Below are 23,948 nucleotides of genomic sequence, written 5' to 3'. Positions count from 1 at the left end.
ATCTTGCTGGACAATTTGAGGGAAGAACATCTGAACATTTTAGCCGGACAATAAAGAACAACATTTTTGAGGCAAATTTTATCGCATTAGTACGCTTGTCAGTAAGGCGAACCTGGGATCGCCCATGAAAGTCACCTAGGTAGCGTACACGGGTTGTACGTTGTGAACAGGGCCAGGGTCGACATCCCTCGCGACGGCTGCCGCGGGGGACGCCGCACAACTTGGCCGGGGGCCACCCTGAGCCCCACGACTTCCCGCGCGCGTCGGACAGCGAACACTGTACCATTAGTGATACAAAGCCGCTTTCTTGGAGGCATATTGACGGGACATGACACCTATAGATCAAAAGGTGACTGTGTAGTGATGTCGCTGATGGCCACTGGAAATTTCCGGCCGGCGGCTTCTCCGTCGGAGGGCTACCAGATTTCGGGAGGTGGAGCAGGTTATTTGGTGTCAATTTCTTGAGGTCTGGTCGAATTCGTCCTGTGCTGTACTCGTTTTGCTTGTGGGCTTTCAAGGCCCAACAGCTATGGAGCGGACAGAAGAACACTGTTACTGCTATACCGCTCACTTACACGTTCGAAATTTGACTATGGCTGTTTTATATATGACCGCGCGCCGAGTTCCTTCAAACGTTTATTAGACACCGTGCATCATACCGCATCACGCATTGTGACGGGGGCATTCAGGACGTCACCAGTTGCTAGCCTGACCGTGGAAGTTAAAGACCCGGCGTTGGCACTGAGAAGGGAAATGCTTGGCATGCGGTACTTTTGCAAGCTGGCTCAATTTCCCAACCATCCGACTTACCGAGCAATCTTTTCACGTGATGTGGAAAGCATGTTCCAAAGTAGCGGAAGGCCGTCCGCTATTCCATTTGGTGTCCATATGAAGAAGCTGTTCCGAGAAAGCGGCATAAGTTTACGTGGTGTGCTAAGGTCGCGTCTCGTATTAGTGCCTCCATGGGAGTTAATCTCACCAAAAGTGGATGTATCCCTTTCACGCACCAGCAAACGGGGAGCGATCCCATGCGACCTGAGATCGAAGGCTTTGGAGCACATCGGGTCGTACATAGGTTTTTAAACCACATATACTGATGGGTCCAAGACGGAGGTAGGCGTTGGTGCTGCATTTGTGAATGACCAAGCCACCCGGTCCTTTTCTTTACCGAAACACGCCTCAGTTTTCACGTCCGAGCTCGTTGCAATCAGCAAAGCCCCATGCTTCATCGAAGTTGGTGAGAGCAACTCACACGTGATCTTATCCGATTCTTTGAACAGCCTGTTGGCTCTGACAACCTTTAACCCGCCTTGTCCCATTATACAGGATATTTTAGTTCGCCTGACAGCGCTGGATCTTGCTGGTAAAACTGTCATCTTATGTTGGATACCGAGTCATGTGGGTATCGCAGGTAACGAGTGCGCTGACGCGGCCGCAAAACGGGCAGCGCGTGCACCTTGCACCCGTTCTTTACCCCTGCCGGCAAGGGACTTTTACCCTGCAATCGCGACCTTTGAGAAGGGGAAATGGCAACGCTGCTGGGACGCCATTGTAAACAATAAGTTAAAGGTGATCAAGCCACAACTGGGTCCATGGTCTTCAAGCTCACGTAAGTTGAGACGCGAAGAAGGAATCCTTAGCAGATTACGAATTGGCCACACGCACGCAACACATAGCTACCTTTTGTGCGGTGAAGAACGCCCTAAATGTCCTCGCTGTGATGCGCCACTTACGGTTCGCCACGTTATTCACTCTTGCCCACAGTTCAGAGAAGAGCGGGTACCTTACTTCGGACGAGATGCGTCAGGTCTTACCTTTTCAGACCTTATTGGTGACGATTCTCGCATGCTTGGCGCCGGACAGCTGTTTTCATTTTTGAGAAACGTAGGGTTCACAGCCATTTATACACCACGGTAAACACTTAGCTGTTATGGGCGCAAAATGACCCTAGAAGTCGACGCGCCCTAAAACCCCAATCATCATCATCAAGGGCGAACAGCGCGCAATAACTTGCATACCAACATAACTAACTGCATAGTATTGATCTAGCTCAGTCAGCACAGCTTGGTTCCCCTGCTAGTCACCGCTTGTATGGGCTTGGCTGCGGCGTCGATACACATCATCTGCGGAACGTTTATCCTCATTTCCTCGAAGGCAAGACGACGGTGAGAGGGATTTCGTCCTGAATTTAGTGTGTCTGCCCAAACTTGTCCGCTGTGAGGGAGTGCACTGAACCCAACAGCTGATCCATGTGGTGTGCTCTGGCCAGCGGCCGTCTTTTTAAAAGGAGTGTGTCATCCACAGGGTAGGAAGTTGGTATTTGTTCAAGCAATCGTGTCCGATTCCGAAATCACAGTTGGTACATCAATATTTTCATCCGAACTTTGGTTTTATTGTACCCAATCATCGTGAAGATTCCATCGCAATTATTCAGTGACATTTAACACCTGTGAGGGTTGCCAATCATTGCACACGGTATGGCTTTATTATAATATAAAATCATAAATCATATGGTTTTATTATTCCAACTTGACTGTCTGAAAATTGGATATCATTTGTCGAGTCCACTTTAAATTCAATCTTTCACTCGCAAATTTCGGACAGGAGCTAAAAACAAATTGAACATTAGAACGATTGTTCGTCTTTTGATGCGTTAATGCAGTTTTCCGATAAATGTTTTTGCAACGTTTGTTTGTCAGTGTAACTTTGTGATTTTTGTATTTATCTTGCAACAGTTTGCGCGCGGCCAGTGCTGTAGTGCAGCAATGCGATAGGTATGCAATTTTGCCGGGGTAAAAAACGATGGTACAGTGGACACACATTATGAGATAACACTGATATTGCTCGTTACCTAGCTGTTGTAAGCTAAACGTCTCAATGCAAATATTTAAGTGGCCACTTAAAGATTATGAACAGCGTACATCTTAAAGAGGAGCGGGGCAAGAACTCTGAATTACAATTGCCACAGAACCAGCATTTGCAGGACAAAAATGCATAATTTGTATTTTTTGGTTTTTGAAATCCTTTATTGAACAATACACAGTGGTCGGTGGCTGTTTAGAAACTCATTATTTCAGGCTGGTACATCCCCGTAAATAACTAATATAACGCACAGAACCGAAATTATTTGTCACCCACATAATTGTACGCCACTCGAAAATATCTCAGCTTCGCCTATTATGTTAAAATTTAACTTAACGGTCGAAGCGTGGAAGTGCTTTGCTCACATTTCGCTGAAGCTCCGCGTGCTGCGCACGGAACGGCCGAACGTCCCGCGCCCAGTAAACACCGCACGTCTGGTTTCCCAGCAGTCCGGAGTTCTCCCGACGCCTGGCTGCGCGCCGTAGGCCGCCAGTACTTGCGTCACTGTTTCCTTCTCCGCCCCGTCCGTCAGCCAGTGCAGTGCGGCTGCTCTCGATCGCCCGGGCTGAAGGTAGGCGTGCGGCGCCCCTGATGACGCTGCACCCCAACTGGGCGGCGCGCCGGCCGGCGCCAGTTGTGTCAGGGGTGCAGGCCGGTGCCGGCCACCACGCGCCGTCATGCAGTCGCGGGGGTCCCCGGCGTCGGCTCCTCAGAGGCGCGGCCGGCCGCTGGCTGCCGCCCGGCGGGCCGGCCGCGCGGTGAGCGACAGCGCGCGCTGGTCGGGACGATGAAGCATTGGGAGGTCAAGCTGTGGCTCTGCCCTGTTCGCTGAGGTTGAGGCGCCTGATCCTCCCAAGGCTTCTCAGTCATCCGATTTCTGGGCAAAATCACGTGCTAAGCTCGCTCGACCGCGGAGCCGGGGCCACGGCCGGCTGAGAACGGGGGCGGATGGCGCAACACGCCGACTGCGCGGGTCGGTGAGCGGCGGGCGGCGGGATGTCCCCGCCGATGCGGACCGCCGGGTCAGTGGGGCGGCATGCCGACCGGGTCTGGTGGCACCACCGACGGCCAGCCGGGGTTGGAGCGCTGATCGCCGGAGGCGAGGCGACGTGCCCGGACGCGCGCGCCGACCCCGTGTCGCGTCCCCGTCCCGAACGCCGAGGCCCCGCCGCTGGCACGGTGCCGCCGTCCCTGGCGTGAAAGCGTGGGCGCGTGGCAGGGATGTCGCGGAGGGCGACACGTCCCTGGCGGTGGGCAAGCGTCACAGCCTGGCCAGGGACCGGCTCTGCCGCCGCCGTCGCCGCAGCGGTTCGCAGCTCGGCCGTCTCCGGTATCGGCCGAGTCTTAGTGCCCAGGTTACATGACCAAGCCCCAGGGCACACCGATGCACCCTCTGCATCAGGAAACCAGCTCTCTTAGGGCCCAGGTTACATGACCAATTCCCAGGGCACACTGATGCCCCCTCTGCATCATGGAACCAGCTCTCTTAGGGCCCAGGTAACATGACCAAGCCCCATGGCACACTGACTTGGGTATTCCGGTTAGATGGAGGCGCACTAATGTGCCCGGTTAGGTCCGGGTGGGAGGGGGAGGGGGGAAGGGGGTTCCAGCTGAAGAGCCTGAAGTGCCTCAGCACTTGCGCTGTTTTACCTAACCGATTCTCAAATGTACCTCAGGCAGGCAGGCGAAAGGGACCCGCCCACTCGCTTCGGTACACCGTCCTAGGCTACGCCGAGATATCTGACCACTTCGTTTCGTCGAATGATCTACCCGACCGGGGTCATGTTTAAAGGTAAACTAGGGCCTGGAAGTTCGATGGGTTCTTTTGGGGTAAGTTTACGGGAGGGCGACAGATGTCATGCACGAAATGAACTGGTAGCCCGGAGGTGCAGTTATGAGTCTAACTGGTGCTTAATGCTCATAAACAAGTCATTATACCGAGTGCTTCCTGGACACAAACGGGGCGTACTGTTCTTGAATGGTTTGCTTCCTGTGTTTTATTCTAACAGCTTAGTTATTTTGTTAACCTAATATGGACATAGCTGTAAAATCTTTACACCGTTTTTCATGCTTATCTTAATCTTAACGACTATTCCACTCACCAAACGTCTGACTCATTCCATTGCGCATGCCTCTCACTTATAATGCATCTGTCCCAGCGTTAACGGTGTAACCCCGGTGACGTCATGTAGGGGCCTACACGGAGCCATGCGCAGCGAGGACGGAACGGAACCACCCAGTATGAACCACCTTGACCAGAACAACCAACTGCTTCCATCTGCAGTTAAAAACTGAGCTGATCTGAAACAGCTGCGTTCAAAGCAGGCATAAACTGTCCAACAGCGTTGCGGTACGGTCTCTGGTCGGGAGGCACCAGTGCAATCCGCTTCACTTGACTTGCAAGTGTTTGCATATTCTAAGCTGTGACGATTATTGGTGATTGAGAGCGCACCGAAAGCCCTGGTGGTTTTAAAAAAAGTGGTTTAAGTGGTCTTGATCAGGTTGCAGCCTCCCTCGCAATCTTCATCAGGTTGCAGCCTTCCTCGTAATCTTGCTCAGGTTGCGGCCTCCCTCGCAATCTTCCTCAGGTTGTAGCCCCCTCGCAATCTTGCTCAGGTTGCAGCCTTCCTCGTAATCTTGCTCAGGTTGCGGCCTCCCTCGCAATCTCCTCAGGTTGTAGCCCCCTCGTAATCTTGATCAGGTTGCGGCCTCCCTCGCAATCTTCCTCAGGTTGTAGCCCCCTCGCAATCTTCCTCAGGTTGTAGCCCCCTCGTAATCTTGCTCAGGTTGCAGCCTTCCTCGTAATCTTCCTCAGGTTGCAGCCTCCCTCGTAATCTTGCTCAGGTTGCGGCCTCCCTCGCAATCTTCCTCAGGTTGCAGCCTTCCTCGTAATCTTGCTCAGGTTGCAGCCTTCCTCGTAAATATGTGTGCAGGCCATTGGCCATCCCGATTCTTTCAAAATGAATTGTGAATGCGTCCTGCATCCATGAGCGTCAGATGCCAGCGAGCAGCAAGGGACATCAGCGGCAGGCCAGCCGCTCCAAGGAAGTAGCCCACCATTTAGGTCGGAATTTCCATTTGAAAGAGCCGTTTCTGCGGGAGCAGTCTCTTTTGCCTCTCTACTCACCACTATGAACGTAATGCATTTGATTTGTCTTTCTTTGTCCCACGTGTGTGTTCTGCAATGTTTGCAACACACTAATGTGGCAAAATATCTGTGTAATAAATGCTAGGAAAGCTTGAAACACTGTTAAGATAAAAATATTTGCGAACATGAAGCTGTTTTCCCGCGAATTTGACGAAGCAAACTACGGCTCTGATTTCTTCACTATGGCGTTTACCAATCGCTGTTTTCGAGACGTGCCGACTTTTGGAAATGGGAGCATCGCATGGTCCAAAGTGACGCACTGGTTCAAACTTAAAGCAGTGCCTCTCTCAGTAACAGATCCTTGCCACCCGCTGGGCCAATCACAAACGTTCCTTTCACAAACGATGCGCACCAGTAGAAGTGCGCACGGCGGTTGTACTGACGACAGCGGTGGCGACCGCACGGGAAAGGCGTGGTGCTGTTAAAGTGTTGACAGAGTATTTTGCACTAAGTAATGATTGAAATCGTCCTGATGTTGCATTGACGGTGCTGGGGTGACGCTACCCATTGCTATTATTAGATGGAACTGGTCCTGAGATTTTATTACAGTGTTCACTTAAATCATGCCCCAAACGTGGTACACTCTCTTTAATCTTTCTGCAATCCCGGGTCATCAAATCAAGATCACCACGAGCACTCCAGAGCCAGCACGTGGCGTATTGGCTCCGATATCACCTGGAGAAGCCTGCACATACGAGTACTATCACGTACAACTAGACCAGAATCGCTAGAGCGCAGCACATATCGGCACAGCGCTGTTTAGCTCGGCACAACGCTGTCTGGTTCGGCTCGGCTCTGTTCGACTCGCCATGTCTTGACAACGGGCCGAACCAGGCCGAACGATGGGTCTGAGATCTTGCGAGCAGCTCATTATGATTCCCAATTGCTAGAGAGCGACCAGAGCCGACGTCTGAAGCGTGCTCCCATCTTCGGCACCAGTTCAATAAAAGGCAATCAGTGCCGGCTGCGCGGATCGAAGCCGCGCCACGCAACGTAATAACCAGCTCTCGGAAACCTGCGCCCTAGCCGTCCCGGAACATCGAGTGAGAAGGATGTCCCCGGCATGCAGAGGGTGCATCGGTGTGCCCTGGGACTTGGTCATGTAACCTGGGCCCTAAGATAGCTGGTTTCATGGTGCAGAGGGTGCATCGGTGTGCCCTGGGGCTTGGTCATGTAACCTGGGCCCTAAGATAGCTGGTTTCATGGTGCAGAGGGTGCATCGGTGTGCTCTGGGACTTGGTCATGTAACCTGGGCCCTAAGAGAGCTGGTTTCATGATGCAGAGGGTGCTCATGGTCCTTTTGGTTTGCCCCGCCTTTGTCCGGGAAATATTGGCCAGGACTTGTTCGAGCCTGATACCAAATGCAGTCTGAGAACGCACCACAATCTACGTTCACACGCTTCTGAAAATTCATATTCAATGGAGCGGATCAAATGATAACGGTGTCCCCCGTTTGACAAAAGGCTTTATTCATATGACTGTCGCCTCTGCAATACCATCTCGTTAAAGGCGTATGCCACCTTTTTGTACTTTTCAGTTATTGTTAGAACGGGCACGTCTGATGATATTGGTAGCACCAGTGACCGTGGGTAATACCAGTTTCGAAATCCTTCTCAATAGCTCGGGATTTCTTTTTGCATTACCCGCTCTTGCGGGAGAAATATCATTTGACTCCCTGGTCACCACTATGAAAGCAGTACATTTTCTTTCTTATAAACCTACAGTGCGGGGGCCTAACGGGTGTACGGGTGTGCGTGGTGTACGGATGTACGGGTGTGCGGGGTGTACGGGTGTGCAGATGTGCAGGTGTCATGTGTCAGTATAGTGCGGGTATCCAACGGGTGCGTCCTGTATTGCTAGCAACACACTAATTTGCTAAAGTGGTTGTGTGATAAATGCTAGGAGAACTCGAAGCATTTTGTTAACGAAAAATGTATCCGGACATGACGCTTTTATACAGCGAATTCAGCCAGATATCATGCTACGACTTTTATTTATCCCCATTGGTGTTAAGCACTGTAGCTCTCTTCGAAGCGCATTTTGGTTTTGAGGGACGAAGCATCACATGGTCTTTAAGCAGCATTTGTGAGAAGTCACCGATTCTTGAAAAATTCCTACCGCTTCTTGCTATGCAAATAACGAGCTGAACCTAGGTTAGAGTAGCCCATATGCTAAAGGTCATCTCAACTTAACTTACTGATGTGTTGACATTAGCAGTTGTGATAACGACAAAGTTGGTTACGCAAATCAAAACCCAGCAGCCAAATGAGAGGCAGGACAATCCGTTAACTATTAATCACTTTGAACAACTTATTCTGAGTGTCATGGTTAGCATCCGTCAAGGGCAACAGTGGGTACGCTCAACAAAACAATCTCTCTCCTCAAAACGTAGCATAACTTATGGGTGGCCACAACACCAGTTTTGCTGTCTGCCTTTTCAGCTGCAGCAAAGGCATCCATTTAGGTTTCGTTATTCATATTTAATTAGTTTCAGTTTGGGATGTAGGCTTCACCTTTTAAATGTGATGGTCAAACCATTTGCTAAAAACAGTATCTACCTCATATTGTAATTATTGTGCAGGTTAGAGTGTTCTTGTGTTAGAAATATCGCGCATATCTAAAGTATAGTTATTTGCACGTCAGCAAACCATGACAACTATGGACAACATAGTTGTCCATAGTCTTGCTGTCTTAGTTGTGATTCTATTCTTTTCAAGAAGCATGGTTGTCCATAGTCTTGCATCATGTCTTGCTGAAGCCGACATGAGGGACCACTTCAACAAATTTGGGGCAAATAATCAAGAGTTTGCAACAAGATAGTTTAAATACATGTCTTGCGGCATCATAATTTGTCTTACAAACAAAACTCCTTGGATTAAAACAGAAAATAGCTAAATCTGGTTACAAATGATGTGTTGAAAGCATGTAAGGTTAGTAATTAGTGGCCCCACTGGAGAAACTTACTGGCTTTTTAAGGACAGGCTTCTTACTGCCCGCCCCCCCCCCCCAAACAAAAGTCAAATGTCCTTCACATGGTTTGTTGACATACAGGGCCATCCAATCCACCCACAAAATATGAACATTAATCATGCCCACCAACCTTGAAGGGTGAGTTGTGAAATGATTAGGAGCAGCTGTGAATGAGAAGACAGCTTCCAGGGACATAATTTCATTACCAAACACTTCCGTATTAGCTGCGGCGGGTCTGCCTCAAAGCTATGTAGGGCAGGATAATGCAATGTGGTGAGTTAGTGAAACTGGAATGATCTAGATCTATCATTAATGGGCCACGCAATGAGCCCCCTCCCCCGAAAAACGGCTAGCTGGAAGTTTAACAGGGCAAAAATTGCGGTAGAAATAATTGCATCGCCTCAAATTGTTTCCTTCATTCTCTATGAATTGTTCACTTTTGGTTGCATATTAAACACGTTTGGGCGGTCGGCGAATGAATCCCAGAGGTGTATGAAATACGTACAAGTTTTCGGTCGGAACATTTTGAGAGGAATCGATTCACATTTTAAGCCATGGATGGAATTGTTTAAAATTATTGAAACGTAAGGAAAGCGAATTTGTATGACATCTGTAGAAACCATGTCAGACAAAGGTATGAAGATAAATGCAAATACTTAAAAGTTTTGTCAGACTTTGTGATCAACTCATTTGGCTTCAAATCCGTGAAGGTGAATGCTGAAATGTGCATTAAACTTTAAAATGTCATTTCGAAGGCGTTACTTAAAATTTTCACTCCTACCTTTCGAGTGTGGTGCAATTTTATTGGTCAAGTATCTTTGGGGGAAATGAACACATGGCGCAAAATTTATATGCCTGGTTTTGCTGGTGTTTGTACCAAGTCTTGCTTTGTTGGTGCAGTGTTTGCGTAGTGTGACCCCAAAAATTGGGGATGCGTGAAAACCTTGTATTTGGCACCCAATTGTAGATTGTGATGTATTTTGTAAACAAATCAAAATTGATGCACGGAAGCGTCTGGAGTCGCTGGGGCTCTCGGACTTGAAGGCACCTAGTGTCAAGATCAGGTGGGAGTGAAAAATTCACGTAAAACTTGAGAAAAGGGAGTGAAAAAGTCCTCCTCATAGGGTGTTGCTTTACACCCAAAGGTGACAATTCTAGGACACCGGTTGTTGTGGTCTTGAGGAGACACTGGAGCTGCCAAGAAAGGAAGACGTGAAGTGATGTTGCAAAGCGTTGACAGCGTAATCTGAATTTCAAAATAATGAAAGTACGTGCTCCTTTTATATCTTGATGGTGGTGCAGTGTCACCACCCAGTAACACGATTTGGTGTCAATCGGCCTGTGGTCTCACTTGAAAAAGTTTCACCAGAGAATTCAGCAGTGTTTGAAATATGCTCCAAAAGTGGAACACTCCCTTTGAAGCAGAGAGAGGAGATGCGCTCTAGCGGGCCCATCGCCTCCACTGCCAGCTTAAGCACTCGGAGTGCCGCATGGGTGATGCCAACGCGCAGGTGGAAGCCACGCATCTAGCTTGCAGAAATATTGTGTTTAATCTTGTCAGCGATGTTTTATGCTGACAAGTACACTGAAACCACAGTGAGATCACGAATGGCCAGGGATGAAGCCCTTTGAAGTCGATTTCTCCCACGCGTCATCCGTATGATTAACGTTAAACATTCTCAGAAAGTAAGTCCATGGCTGGTGACCATCCAATACATCCACCGAAGTGTAGACCATGGGTCATAGTGAACTGTTCTGTTTAGTGCCGCATTTGGTACAATTGATCTCTGCCACGTTATTCAACTGAGATAAATGATGGAGAATGCAAAGTTTTCAAACGTTAAAGGCCCTTTCTTTCGAAAATACAAACCGGCAACCAGGAATCAGGTTCTCAGTCGTGCTTCCCACGTGCAGCGGATTACAGGGTCAGGGGCACCTCCCCCAACTTCGGACAACATTTACCGCAAAAGGGAATGTTCCGCATTTTAGGATATTGAAGCATCAGATGTGATTGCATGAACTCACTTATGGATATTGGTATACCTTTGAGTGGAAAATAATGTGCTAGACAACACAGTTTCTCCAATTAGTAATTGTGCTTCTCAAACATCATTATTTGGTTGCCTCATGGAAAGGTCGTATGACGTTGAGATGCTGCCAAACTACCTGTGCGAAATTGCCGCCTTAGCGCTTTCTTGCAGTACTTCAAACTCTCCGAGAGATGGCAGTGTTGGTGGTGGAAGTGTTCACTGAGCCAAATGTTGTTACGTGCTCGTGTTTCCTGGGTCTTTGCCTTTCTCCTGGTGTTCTTGCATATTTATCCGTGATTTTAAGACGCTTGCTCTTTTCGGCATGCTCCGTTATGAGGTTTTTTTCTCAAGTTATTCGATTACAAGCCTTATTTCCGTAAAAACTAGCAAATGAGAAAACCGTGACCAACTCCCAATATCATGTAGCACAAAACGCAGTTCGTGGCTGAAGCTGTCACACCTTGCTCAACATTAATTGAGAGCCAGTTGACGTCCACCATATTTGGAAATCGCGCTCACGGACACCAGATGTAAACGACTCGACAATTATATTTGGCTTGGCCTTGATCACTGCATGGCGAACGGGATTTGAATAGGATGGCAGGATGAAATAGATAGATTAAGTAGATCTACAAGGAACACTGGAAATAAGGCCACAGCTTTGAGGGAACTGGTTTCAATAAGCGAAAGGTAGGATTAAAACTATGAATAGGCAGATGTCATCTAGTCGAAGAGTAGTGAGCTACTAGAATGGACTGCCAAAAGAAGTTGTGGGAAGTCCCTATCTAGTAACATTTAACAATCGTTTGAACGAGTTCTATCGGTCTGAGAATCTCATGCGTAGCTAAAAACAGGCAAGTCAGATGGTAAGATTAATGTCAAGGATGGGCGCGGAACATGGGGTAGGCCGACCTCGATGGGCCCTTGTGGCTTTTTGTTTGTCTGATGTCTTCATGTCTTTGAATGATGCTTTTTAGCGTCATCAATGCCTTCAAATAGTTTCTCCAAAAAGTCTGCATATCCTCGCGGACTTATGGCTCAGAAACTAGGGGGTTTTAGGTCTAAAGAAGGGCGGAACTGTGAATTGCACCGGATGATCTTCAGAGTGGCTAGTTCAGTTCAAAACCACATACAAATGTGGGATGCTTCCTTTAACTCTGCCGGTGCATAGTAAGAGACGAAGTAAAAATTACATCCCCACATCTCCACATGTGTTTCACTACCTCTGCTTGTTTCCAAGATAAGGATCGCACTCTGCCTACGATAAAGTGCATAATACATGACAGCCTTCGCCACTAAGGAATTATTGCCGATTCGAAACACCATACCTTTGTAAAAACACCATGTTGCCAGTAATACATATACTCACATATACTCACCACCCAGCTTTCAACCGTTCTTGCGCCTGCTTCAGCGTCACCCTGTCGTCAATGGCAACCGATGGAACCGTCTGCAAAAATACCTGAAAATGATGTAATCGGTCAGCGGTTCCCTGATTTACGGCCGAACCAAATTGGAGAAATATAGATCTCACCGCATTATAAAGCACTCAAGTGGAAAATAATGATCTCAATATCCATATCAAACACTAGGAAGCTTTACATTCAGGAAAATGGAAGTCTAAGTTTAAAGGGAGTGTCCTAGCTTTGAAGCGTAGATAAAAAACATGCCCTGATGAAACCTCAGGGTCAATATCTCTAGTAAAAGCTCTGGATAGTGTCACTGCAGCACGGTCAACACATAACAGCTATATCAATTATAACCATTTTCGAGCCCAAATAACGCTGTCAGCGCCTTGTAACAGCATTACGCTTCTTCTCTGCAATCGCGGCCACCGTCGTCACGACAGCCACCGTGAGCACCCCTGCTGGTCGAATAAAAGGACGTTTATGATTGGCCCAACGGGCAAGGGCCTGTTACCGAGAAGCGCACAGGATAAAGTTTGAACCAGTGCGTCGCATAGATCATGTGCTTCTCCCATTTCCAAAGCCAAAGTGCGCCGCGAAAAGAACCACTGTGGTTAACGCCATAGGGGAGAATCAAAGCCATCATACGTTTGGTAGAATTATACATGTCGGCATATATTTGTGCCCAAACAGAGTGTTTCTAGCTTTCGTAGCATTCTCCACACAAATTCTTTGACACATTTGTGTGTTGGAAACATTATAGGACTCACAATTTGGAAAAACAAGGCAAAGTCAACGCATTTTTTCATTGTGGTGACTGGGGAGTCAAATGAGAATTCTCGCGCAGGTTTGGCTACTTCAAATAGAAATTCTGGGCTATGCAGAAGGATTTCGAGATTTCTGAACTGGAATTAGTGATCAAAGCGCAAGCGTCTGACCTAACAATAGGTGAAAATTACAAAAAAGGCAGCATACTCACTTAACATGAACATGACCACGATTGTATCTCCGGTGGCATCATTTGGGCGAACGACGCAAACATGTGAAGAGGCTTTGGGATGCAACGCCTCACACCAGCCCCTGTGTGAAACGATTCAGTAGGAACAGTCATTGCTGAATTAGACACAGAGATTGCTCGACAAATACGCGCTGCGACGATTGGGTAGTTGAAATGAGTGTCTTCAATGATGGCTGTTGCTCTTGTGATCGGCTTCCATCCGAGTCGGCGTATGCGGCCCAGTTGGCTTAGGTTTGCACGTGCACCCGTAAAAGACTTGTTGTTTGGTGACGAATTCGGGGAAATAAAGGGAAAATGTGGTTAGTGAAATATCCCGTTCATTCATTGCCTATCGATTTAACGTACTGAAAATGGCGCATGGATTTGAGAACGGATCAATCGCTTTTATGAAGTGTTTCGAGGACATCGATGGTGGAGTAAGCAGATGCACATGTGCACCTCTGCAATGCGTAAAAGTAGAATAGATTCGTGCTGTGATTCTGAATTGGAAATTATTTCTTGGTGTCGATAAATCATGATTGCATCCATAAAGAAACGCGAAATCGGCTCTCGACGTGGCATTGAATTATGCAGAGCGTGTATGAGACAGTAGCCCTATTGCGTGTTGAACAACAACGAGAAAGGAGACATACATGCATTGATATGTCGGCAACATGCCTTTATGGAAACGAATAATACCGAAATATCATCGCATCTACATCGTGCATTATTCTGGCTGTTCCACGTGGAAACAGCTTTCGTGCAGAGCGTAAGGTTCAGGAACAGCACATCATGACGGAGATGTGGTTAGGAGAGAGGTCACCGGCCAAGCTATTGCACTTTGGCTGGGACTCGTATCCCTCTGCTGATGAATGCTTTCTGGCAACGACTTTATTTTGTTTGCTTGCGACGGCTCTCTGTACGTCATAGTTCTATTGAGGCTTGGTGTTCGTGCGTTCAATTTCTGCGTCATCACAGCGTGTAACAATGTGTTTGAATACCTTTCTCTGCCAAACACCAGACCGCGGCAAGTCCACAGCATGCCCGTTTCTCTCTCTCTCTCTCTCTCTCTCTCTCTCTCTCTCTCCTCTCTCTCTCTCTCTCTCTCTCTCTCTCTCTCTCTCTCTCTCTCTCTCTCTCTCTCTCTCTCTCTTCTCTCTCTCTCTCTTCTCTCTCTCTCTCTCTCTCTCTCTCTCTCTCTCTCTCTCTCTCTCTCTCTCTCTCTCTCTCTCTCTCTATCTCTCTCTCTTCTCTCTCTCTCTCTCTCTCTCTCTCTCTCTCTCTCTCTCTCTCTCTCTCTCTCTCTCTCTATCTCTCTCTCTCTCTCTCTCTCTCTCTCTCTATCTCTCTCTCTCTCTCTCTCTCTCTCTCTCTCTCTCTCTCTCTCTCTCTCTCTCTCCAATGGCGCGAGGGTGCCTCTTGCATCAAGACGTACCCACTGACCCCGGGACCGGGCGGGAGCGTGGTCGGTCGGCGGGGTTTCCCCGGCCCCATGCCACGCGCTGCGCAACCGGTCCGGCGCCGTTCGCCGCCGGGCCGCGCCGAGACCACAGCCGCCGTCGCCGCCGCGTTCCCGACGGTTAGGGCCATGTGATCGCGCCGGCGGTGGGTCACAGTGGCCGAGCTTGACCTCTGGCGCGGTCTGTTCGGGTCCGGAGCGCCGCGTCGGCTCGGGGCGCGAAGCTCGGGTCCTGCGCACAGTCCCCGACCACGTGTGGGAGGAGGTGCTGGAGACGGTCTCTTGGGACGGGCCGGCCGCTGATCGGCTCTGCCCGGATTTGTCGCTGGCCCACCCTGGCTGAGACCTAGCTGACCGGAGCGGTGTCTTCTCCGCGTCAGAATTGCCACAAACTCAACCGTCATTCACAGCACTTGTCGCCCGACCGCTGCACGCAAAACTATTATGTGACGGAACTCTTGCGCTAACAAACCTCCCACGCGACAGCACGTCGCCGTACAAAATGCCAACGGTCAGACTCCGACACGATACGACTCTGCAGACACAACCTCTGAAACATGACTGCTGTAGACAAAATTTGTGCTAGGCGCTGCTTCCACGCGATAAAATTTGCACGGTCAAAATTTGCACTGTCTTGCTGCTGCATATAAAATTTGCACGGTCAAAACTTCCACGTGATTGGATTTCCACGGACAAAACGTCTCGGCGATGGTCTCGGCGCCGAGCGGCGGCGACCGGCGCCGGACCGGTTGGATGGCGCGTCGCACGGGGCCGGGGAAACCCCGCTGACCGGCCACGCTTCCGCCCGGTCCCGGGGTCAGTGGGTACGTCTTGACGCAAGAGGCACCCTCGCGCCATTGAAGTGAGAGAGAGAAGAGAGAGGCGGGCTTGCTGTGGGTTTGCCGCGGTCTGGTGGTTGGCAGAGAGAGGTATTCAAGCACATTGTTACACGCTGTGATGACGCAGAAATTGAACGCAGTAACTCCAAACCTCAATGGAAATATGAAGCACAGTGGCCGAGCTTGACCTCCGGCGCGGTCTGTTAGGGTCCGAAGCGCCGCGTCGGCTCGGGGCGTGAAGTTCGGCTCCTGCTCACACTCGCCGAGCACCTGTGGGACGGGGGGGGGGGGGGCGCTGGAGACGGTCTCCCGGGACGGGACGGCCGCTGATTGGCTCTGACCGGATTTGTCTTTTATGTGACGGAACCCCTGCGCTAACAAACCTTCCACGCGACAGCACGTCGCCGTACAAAGTGCTATCGGTCAAACTCCGACACGAAAAGACTTCGCAGACACAACTTCTGAAACATGACTGCTGCAGACAAAATTTGTGCTAGGCGTTGCTCCCAGGCGAGAAAGCTGCTGCAGATAAAACTTCCACGGTCAAAACTTCCACGTGATTGGATTTCCACGAACAAAGCTTCTACACCGTGAGGCTGCCATGAGCAACTCATGGTGCTCCCACACATTTCGTCATGCCCAAACTGCAGAAAGAGATGTGTTACGTCCAGTCCGGTTCTGTTTTGGTCACTGTACCGTGTTCCCTTAAAACCTGTATCCCGGAGCATTTTGTCTCTGAGTTTTATTTCCAAGTGCGCTGTCCCTGAGCGTTTTGTCCCATTTCAGCTCATGGTATTGTCTCACTTGACCTTGCTTGGCAAAGTCGCTTTTACACTTGTTGCGAACGCGTATATCTGATCAGCGTAGGCTCTGACGATGCAATGTTTTCCATGACCGCTTACATAATAGTTAAGCATAACACTTTCATGTCTAGCTTGGTGCTGCTCTGGGGGGGGGGGGGGATGCCCGATCAGTCGAGTTATGAAGGCACTCTGTCTAGGAAATCTGTCGCGTAGAGTTTTTTGCCGAAGAAGCTTTGTTTGTTGAATTAATGACGCGCGAAAGTGTTCTTCCGTATCGGCTTACCTGTGATAAAGTAATGTCGCATAAATGTTGTGTCTGCAAAAATGGGTTTAGTTTAGTGGTTTAGGTCTGCCTGCAGGATTTTTTACCGCGGAAGTTGTCATGGAGCAGGGCCGCGTGGAAATTGTGTGGGCTGTTTAAAGTCGTAACAGACTTTTGGGGCAGGTGTAATATAGAAGCCGTGCCTGTAGATATGATAATGCACCGCAGCATTCTCCGTCGAAGTTTCGACCGTGGAAGGTGTGCCCCGCAGAAGCGGTGTCTTAGCAGTGTCATTGGTAGTTGGTCTGGTAACAGCCGCTTGACCGCACCGAGCCGTGCCGTGCCGTGCCGTGCCGTGCCATGCCATGCCGCGCGCATGGTGAGGCACCGCCAGCCGGCTGGCCGCCTCAGTTGGATCGGTCACAGCTGCTTCACAGCTGTGGCCTGCGACGTTCCACGCAGTTTTAACGCCGGCGCTGCACGTGAAAAAGCCCAGGGGGACCCCCCCGGCGGTGGCGAGACCGGACGTGCGCAGCACCGATGAGGCGATCTCTGGTTTTGTGGGCTACTTATGGCGCATTACGAGGCGAGGCTGCGGGGATACCGCGGCAGCGTGCGCAGCACGCGAAGTGGGGGGTCAGTACGGACCCGGTCTGGACAGTACCAGGGCAATACCAACACTGGTACCAACACTACCTACAGTACTAACAGTACCAACACTGGTTACTCCAAAGCTTTGACTAGTAGGTTTCGACACCTGCTATAAGTATACCAGAATCAGGATTAACACCAGATTTAGTATGTTGTACCAAAAGTTGTCAGTGCTGTGCTAGCGGCATCTTTGGTGTGTGGCGATTGGTGTAATCACGTTTCAGTTACTGCACCGAGAGCCAGTTATGAATGTTGCGGCCTAGGCTACCGGCTGTTTAATGCTTGTGGAGTGCTGCGCGCGAAGTGATTGGTCAAGGTGTGCTCAGGTATACTTACGTTGGAGCTAAGGATCTTGTTATTTTTAAATACATGCATGCTGAGATTGTTTGATTGGCATCTGGATATTTAACATATACAATGATTACCTTCGTCCACAGAGGTGTTACAATCCACGAAACCGACCAACCTAGTAGTTATGACCAACCATTAATAGTTAAATTGTTTGGTATGGTGTAATGTTGTGCACATACCTGTGATGACATTTAACCAAAGGAGCGGTTAGCCTGGACTGTTAAGAGTAGGTCGCCTGATGTCAAAAAAAGTTTTCTGGCATAATTTAGCTTACGTGAAATTGTAAGTCACGTTCTTTCCAGATCAGGAGCATCAATGTGTGTAACTTATTGATGGACTGTGCCGTCAAAAGTCCAGTCAGTGTCATCAAATGATGACCAAAGCAGGTGGTCATGGTGCGATAGTGACGTTAACTTTTTTTCTTTTTTGTAATATTCTAGCAACAATATAAGTAGGCAAGCAAACTTTTTGTTAGTGCATTTCAACATTATTGGAGAAGGCCATCATTACCAAATGCAATTGCTCCATGCAGCATAAACGTGGTATTGAACAGTAACCTGTGCTTTGTGAATGTATCCAGCGTAATCAGCAAATGGTGTAGTTGATTTAGTTGAAGGGTGTAGTGGCCTGTGTTGTATCTGAAATTGGTCAGCACAATAAGTCATCTTTGTGATTTATGCTTATTCCTATGCTGAAATAATGAGGTCACGTAGGATACAGGGCTATCAAAATAATTTTGCCATCATTGAATGGCTGCTTTTGAAAGGGAGGATCTCAGATTTGTGACATTTATAGAAACTGATGTTTTATGTCAAATATTACAGTATTCTGAATGTTCAGCTGTAACCAAATACCCAGCATTGCATTTGTTACACAACATCATTGCGTAATTTACACCAGCTCAATTTTCTTGTAACGATATGACCAAATTTTGAGTGCAAGATGGTGCGGAAATATTTTATCACTACAACATGTTGCATTTATATAGAATGCGCATAGCTGGGACATGGTTTGGGGCAATCTAATGTCCATTGAGCGCTCTTATTGCCTTGAGCCAATGCTGGATATGTTTCAGATACTGCTGCACCTTCTAAATCTGTCTAAGCTGCCCATTCCACTCCAGCTGCTTTAGTGTACCTTTCCTACTCTGAGATCAATGGATGGGATTAAAGTTATCAATTACGAGGCTTGGTAAGGAATATCAAAATTTGTGTCCTGATATGAAGGGTCCAAATATTTGTTGTGCAGGTTTTGTAATGCGAAAGCTAGCTTTTCAGGTTTAGTTATTCTGTGTAGCCAGTGATAAAATGTTTGTATTCTCCTCATGCCGAAAAACCCTTCCTGCAGATGGTTTTAGGGAGCATGGTGATTTAGGCTGTAGGTCTCAGGTGTTTAAGCTCTTCAAGATCAATCAAAGAAGCTTTATGAATTTTGCCACATCAGGGCCACTGTGCAGTACCAGCTCGCCTTCATGGCACTTATCGTTAACATGTTGACCGTCCTGCTTTTAAGCACAGCTGCTTCCCAATCAGCGGTGCTCGCAATGTTGCTATGCTATCGTTGCTGCGCTGGTCCTGAGGCGGCATTGCCGGCCCCGCACAACAGTGGCCGCCAGCATCACAACTTACGAACCTAACACAGTGCCTGGTCCTACCTCTGGCCGCGTTGGACGGCCAGCTTTGGACGGCTACCGTCGCGATAGGTTCCATGCTTCAGGTACAATAATGCTATGCACCCAGCCATAGGCTGTTGCGTGTAGCCCGACGGCTGCACAACACCTGTCAAGTATGGTTTATAGATATGAAAATATAGCATGTGTATTTCTTGTAATAACTCGCGGGACGTTTCACAGCACAGCAGCTGCATCTTCAGTGTATACATAATGTGCTTATTTTTATATATCTATGGGTTTTATATATATATATATATATATATATATATATATATATAGCATACAGATAACCAGAGTACTATTGCACTCAATAGTTCAATCGCCAGTTGGTGACCGTATTCACTCCGTGTTCCATCCCAACTCTGCTGAAAAGAGCTAGCGGCAGCGGGATTCGATCCCACGCCTGGACATCGCGGCGCGTGCACGGGTCTACGCTTTGCCTGATAGCTTGAAAATGAGTGTCAGGGCGCACACTTTTGATCCCGGAAGTCGAAAGACAATTGTTCCAGTTCCATTTCTATGAAATTTGTATGCATGTATATGTTTAAGATTTAGAAAGCCGCGGGCCTGGAGACGAACATTTTAACATGGAAGCCGTGTGGCTAGTCGTGAAATGTACACCGTTGCTGCCATATTTTACACTAGACTTTGGATCCCCCGGGACAGAACGGACTCTGTGTGGGCAGTACGGACCCGGACTGGACAGTGCGGACTCTTTCCGGGCAGTACGGACCCCAGCTGGCCAGTACGGACCCGAGGCTGGACAGTACGGACCCGAGATAATCTGGATCTTGGTTCTTGCTGGTTCTCGTTCATTTGGGATCAGACTGGATCTTGGTTCTTGCTGGATGTTTTGGCTTATTGCCATGCTGGATCTTCCAACTTAACATGATGCTGGATCCTGGTTCTTGCTGGATCCCCCGGTCTAATACCAGACTGGTTCATGGGTTCTTCATGGTTCGGGAACCAGGAACCGGTTCCCAGGAATAAATTTTGGGAACCAGACAGATGTCTGACCACAACACGCACCGCGTCTAAAAAACTTGGACGCAAGAATGGCCGCCATCGGCACCAACGCACTGGTACACGCTCTGGCGCAGTTGAGTGTCACGTGCCTCTACGCTGCAGGTACCACCGGCTGCGAAGCATCGGAGCACTGCGCTGGAGCTTCGGCAGCGTGCTGCCGCCGGACGTGAAACAGAACCTGTCGGAAGCCGAGGTGAGTCGCCCCCGCCCTCTCGTGCTGGCCCGTAGGCAAGGGGAGCAAAAGCTGTAGCACCGATCATGAGCCGCTCTCCTCGCCTATTGGCCTTGGGTTAATTGTGACCGCCAAACGAGCACGCAGCCTGTCATGGCGCCTTGTTTTCGGCATTTTTACGTTATTTTATTTGCTTCTGGGGGGGGGGGGGGGAGAATTGGTATGCAATTTCGCGCCAAGTGTCCACTATTCGGTTTGCGCCGCGGAGGGGTTAACCTAGATGTTCGTTGAGAGAGGCTGGATGTATGAAAGGGAAAATATTGGTCTGAAGTCTGCTCTGGCGTGACGATGCTGGGGCATTCGAAAACGAAGTGGTAACATCTGAGCAGTCGCATTGTGATTTAACACGCTTTATATTTGTCTTTGTTCAGCTTTAGGGCTGAACATACCAAGTCGTATTCACCCACGCACCTTGGGTGGCTCCGGCACGGTACCGGTACCTGCTTTTGCTTTAAATGTGTCGTCTACTCGGTGGCCGATTTTGAAGATTCACATGGAGAGTATGCGGCAACACAGTGGAGGTTCGGGTGGACCTAAATCAGCACATAAAGCATTACTTTGTGCGTATTTTCAGCGGCATGCAATCTTATGATGCATCCACGTGAACGCCGCAATTTAAGGACATGGATTATGATATAATGGTATGGTAATTGATCAATCTGGACCATGCAAGTACGAAAAATGGCACGATTGCCCCGATCCATGGAGACCACATTCACGTGAAATCTGTTCTTTGCAATCAGGTGCAGGGTATTTTCTGTGCTTTGGAGGGACGTCTCCGGACGCTGCGCGGCTCGGTAGGGGCATTGTCGCGCCGCTGCCGCCGCCGTTAACCTCGGACTTCGCCCGTCGGCAGCACGGTGGTGCTAGCTGTCGGTTCTGGTCCTAGGTGTCGGGTTTCGGACAGTGTCCTGGAATTGCCGACTTTGGGTGTAGAGCAACACCCTATGAGGAGGAATTTTTCACTCCTTTTCCCCATATTTTATATGAACTTTTCACTCTCACCTGATATTGTCTAACCACATATGCCAGACCCATATTTCCCTTTTAGAGGTTTTAAGATGTCATCCAAAACCGAGCTCACTTGAAACCATCAAGCATTAGCAAGGCTTCACAGAAGCTGGACACCTATGACTATATCCTGTCTCATCCAGCCGCCTCCATGTATTAAGTTTGGTTTGTTTACAAAATGCATGACAATCTAAATATGTGTGCCAAATGCAAGGTTTTCACGCGTCCCCAACTTTTGAGGTCGCATCACGAAACGTCACACTAACAAGACAAAGCCTGATGCAAACACTAGCAAAGCCGATAGATAATTTTACTACACGTATTTCTTCTACGAAAATAAATTTGACCACTAAATTGCACCACTCCCGAAATGTAGAAGAGAAAAATTCAAGAATACCTTCTAAATGAAATATAAAAGCCGAATACCACAATTTGAGCACTAATTTTCACAATTTTTAGTCAAATAGGGTGATTACAGAATTAGACGAAAGCTATAAGTGTTTAGATTTATTCATTGACTTTTGTTTTTCATGGTCTCACACGAGTGTGGTCTTAATTTCTCCTTCCCTTCAGATTATCTTTACAGATACCATCTATGGCTTAAAATGTTAACTAATTTCTGTGAAGAATGATCCAACTGCAAACTTGCAGATATCTCATATCTGAATTGGATTAATTCGCCAGCCGCCCAAACATGTGTGATATGCACCAAGTGTGAACATTTCATAGGGAATGAAGGATACAGTTTGAGGCAAGGCAACCAGGTTTAGTGCCGTTTATGTCCAATAAAACTCCAAGTTAGCCGGTTTTTTTGTTTTTGCTTCCTGGAGCTAAATAATGATAAATCTAAGCCATTTAAACTTCACTGCCTCATCACATTATATTACCCTCTCGCACATAGCTTTGAGACAAACCTGGCGCAGCCATCACAGAAGTATTGGTAGCGAAATGCTGCCCTTCGAATCCATTTACTTATGCAGACCTCCTAGTTATTTCGCATTTTAGTCTTGCAGGTTGGTGGGCATGATGGATATTTATGTTTTGTGGGTGGGTTGAATGACCCCATCTGTCAGCAAACCACGCGAAAGACAGACTTTTTGTGTGGGGGAACAGTAAGGAGTCTGTCCTTAAAAAGCAAGGAAATTTCTCCAGTGAAGCAACTAATTGGTAACCCTACCTGCTTTCAACACATGATTTGTAACCAGATTTAGCCATTCTCTGTTGTAATCCATGGAGTTGCCCTTGTAAGACAAATTATTTTGCCACAAGACGTGTAATTCAACTATTTTGTTGCATGCTCTTGATTATTTACCTCAAATTTGTTGAACTGGTCCCTCATGTCGGCTTCAACAAGATGTTGTCCATAGTTGTCATGGTTTGCTGACGTGCAACTGACTATGCTTTAGACATGCACGAGATTTTCAACACAGGAACACTAAGCTGCTAGGAATCACAATATGAGGCAGATCCTGGTGTTTAGCAAATAGTTAGACCATGCCATTTAAAAGGTAAAGACAACATCCCAAACTGAAACTCATTAAATACAAATAACGAAACCCAATGGATGCCTTCAATGCAGCTGAAAAGACGAACAGCAAAACTGGTTTTGTGGCCATCCATAAGTTATGCTAAGTTTTGAGGAGAAACATTGTTTTGTTGAGCGTACCGATTATTGCCCTTGACAGAGGCTTACCATGATGATCAGAATAAGTCGTTAGGGGCGCAAAATGACCATTGCAGTCGACGCGCCCGAAAACACCAATGAACAACGGAATAAGTCGTTCAAAGGAATTTGAGGGGTTTTGATTTGTATGTTGTCGACTTTGTCTGGTGTCAACAAGCTAACACAAAATGATTGAACCAAGTAACAAGTTGGAACCAGCCAAAAACAAGCTTATCATAATTTTATCACAACTGCTGTCAAGAAATAGGTGAGGTGAATTGAGATGATGTTCAACAGGTTGCCTGCCCTAAGTTAGGTTAGGTTGGTTAATTGCATGACAAGTGGTAGTAGCAATTTTGCAAGAGTCAGTGACTCACAAATGCTGCTATGGTACAAATAGGTTGGACAGGATGAGATGAGGTAAGGGCTCTTTCGGTTAGATTCAATTAGATTACGTCCATGGAGATAAGCATTGCTGTTTTCAAGAAACAGTGACTAAGTATTTGTATTTCCTGACCCATCTTAACAGAAGCCAGAGGTCTCTCTGCCGTGTTTCTTTTGTTTAG

General features: G+C 48.1%; 1 protein-coding gene across 1 annotated transcript in view; it reads left to right on the top strand.

Moving 5' to 3' along the window:
* LOC119093263 (DNA replication complex GINS protein PSF1) overlaps positions 1-23,948 on the top strand; it is a 142,921-nt gene that overhangs the window by 33,223 nt on the left and 85,750 nt on the right. The window contains exon 5 of the mRNA XM_037216188.1: positions 20,579-20,669. Within this exon, the coding sequence (XP_037072083.1) occupies positions 20,579-20,669 (91 nt within the window). The remainder of the gene's footprint in view (positions 1-20,578; positions 20,670-23,948) is intronic.

This window comes from Pollicipes pollicipes, unplaced genomic scaffold (assembly GCF_011947565.3).
Source record: "Pollicipes pollicipes isolate AB1234 unplaced genomic scaffold, Ppol_2.1 Scaffold_4002;HRSCAF=4701_pilon_pilon_pilon, whole genome shotgun sequence".
Lineage (NCBI taxonomy): Eukaryota > Metazoa > Arthropoda > Thecostraca > Pollicipedomorpha > Pollicipedidae > Pollicipes > Pollicipes pollicipes.
The sequence above is the reverse complement of the archived record's forward strand: the minus strand, read 5'-3'. Positions and strand labels throughout refer to the sequence as shown.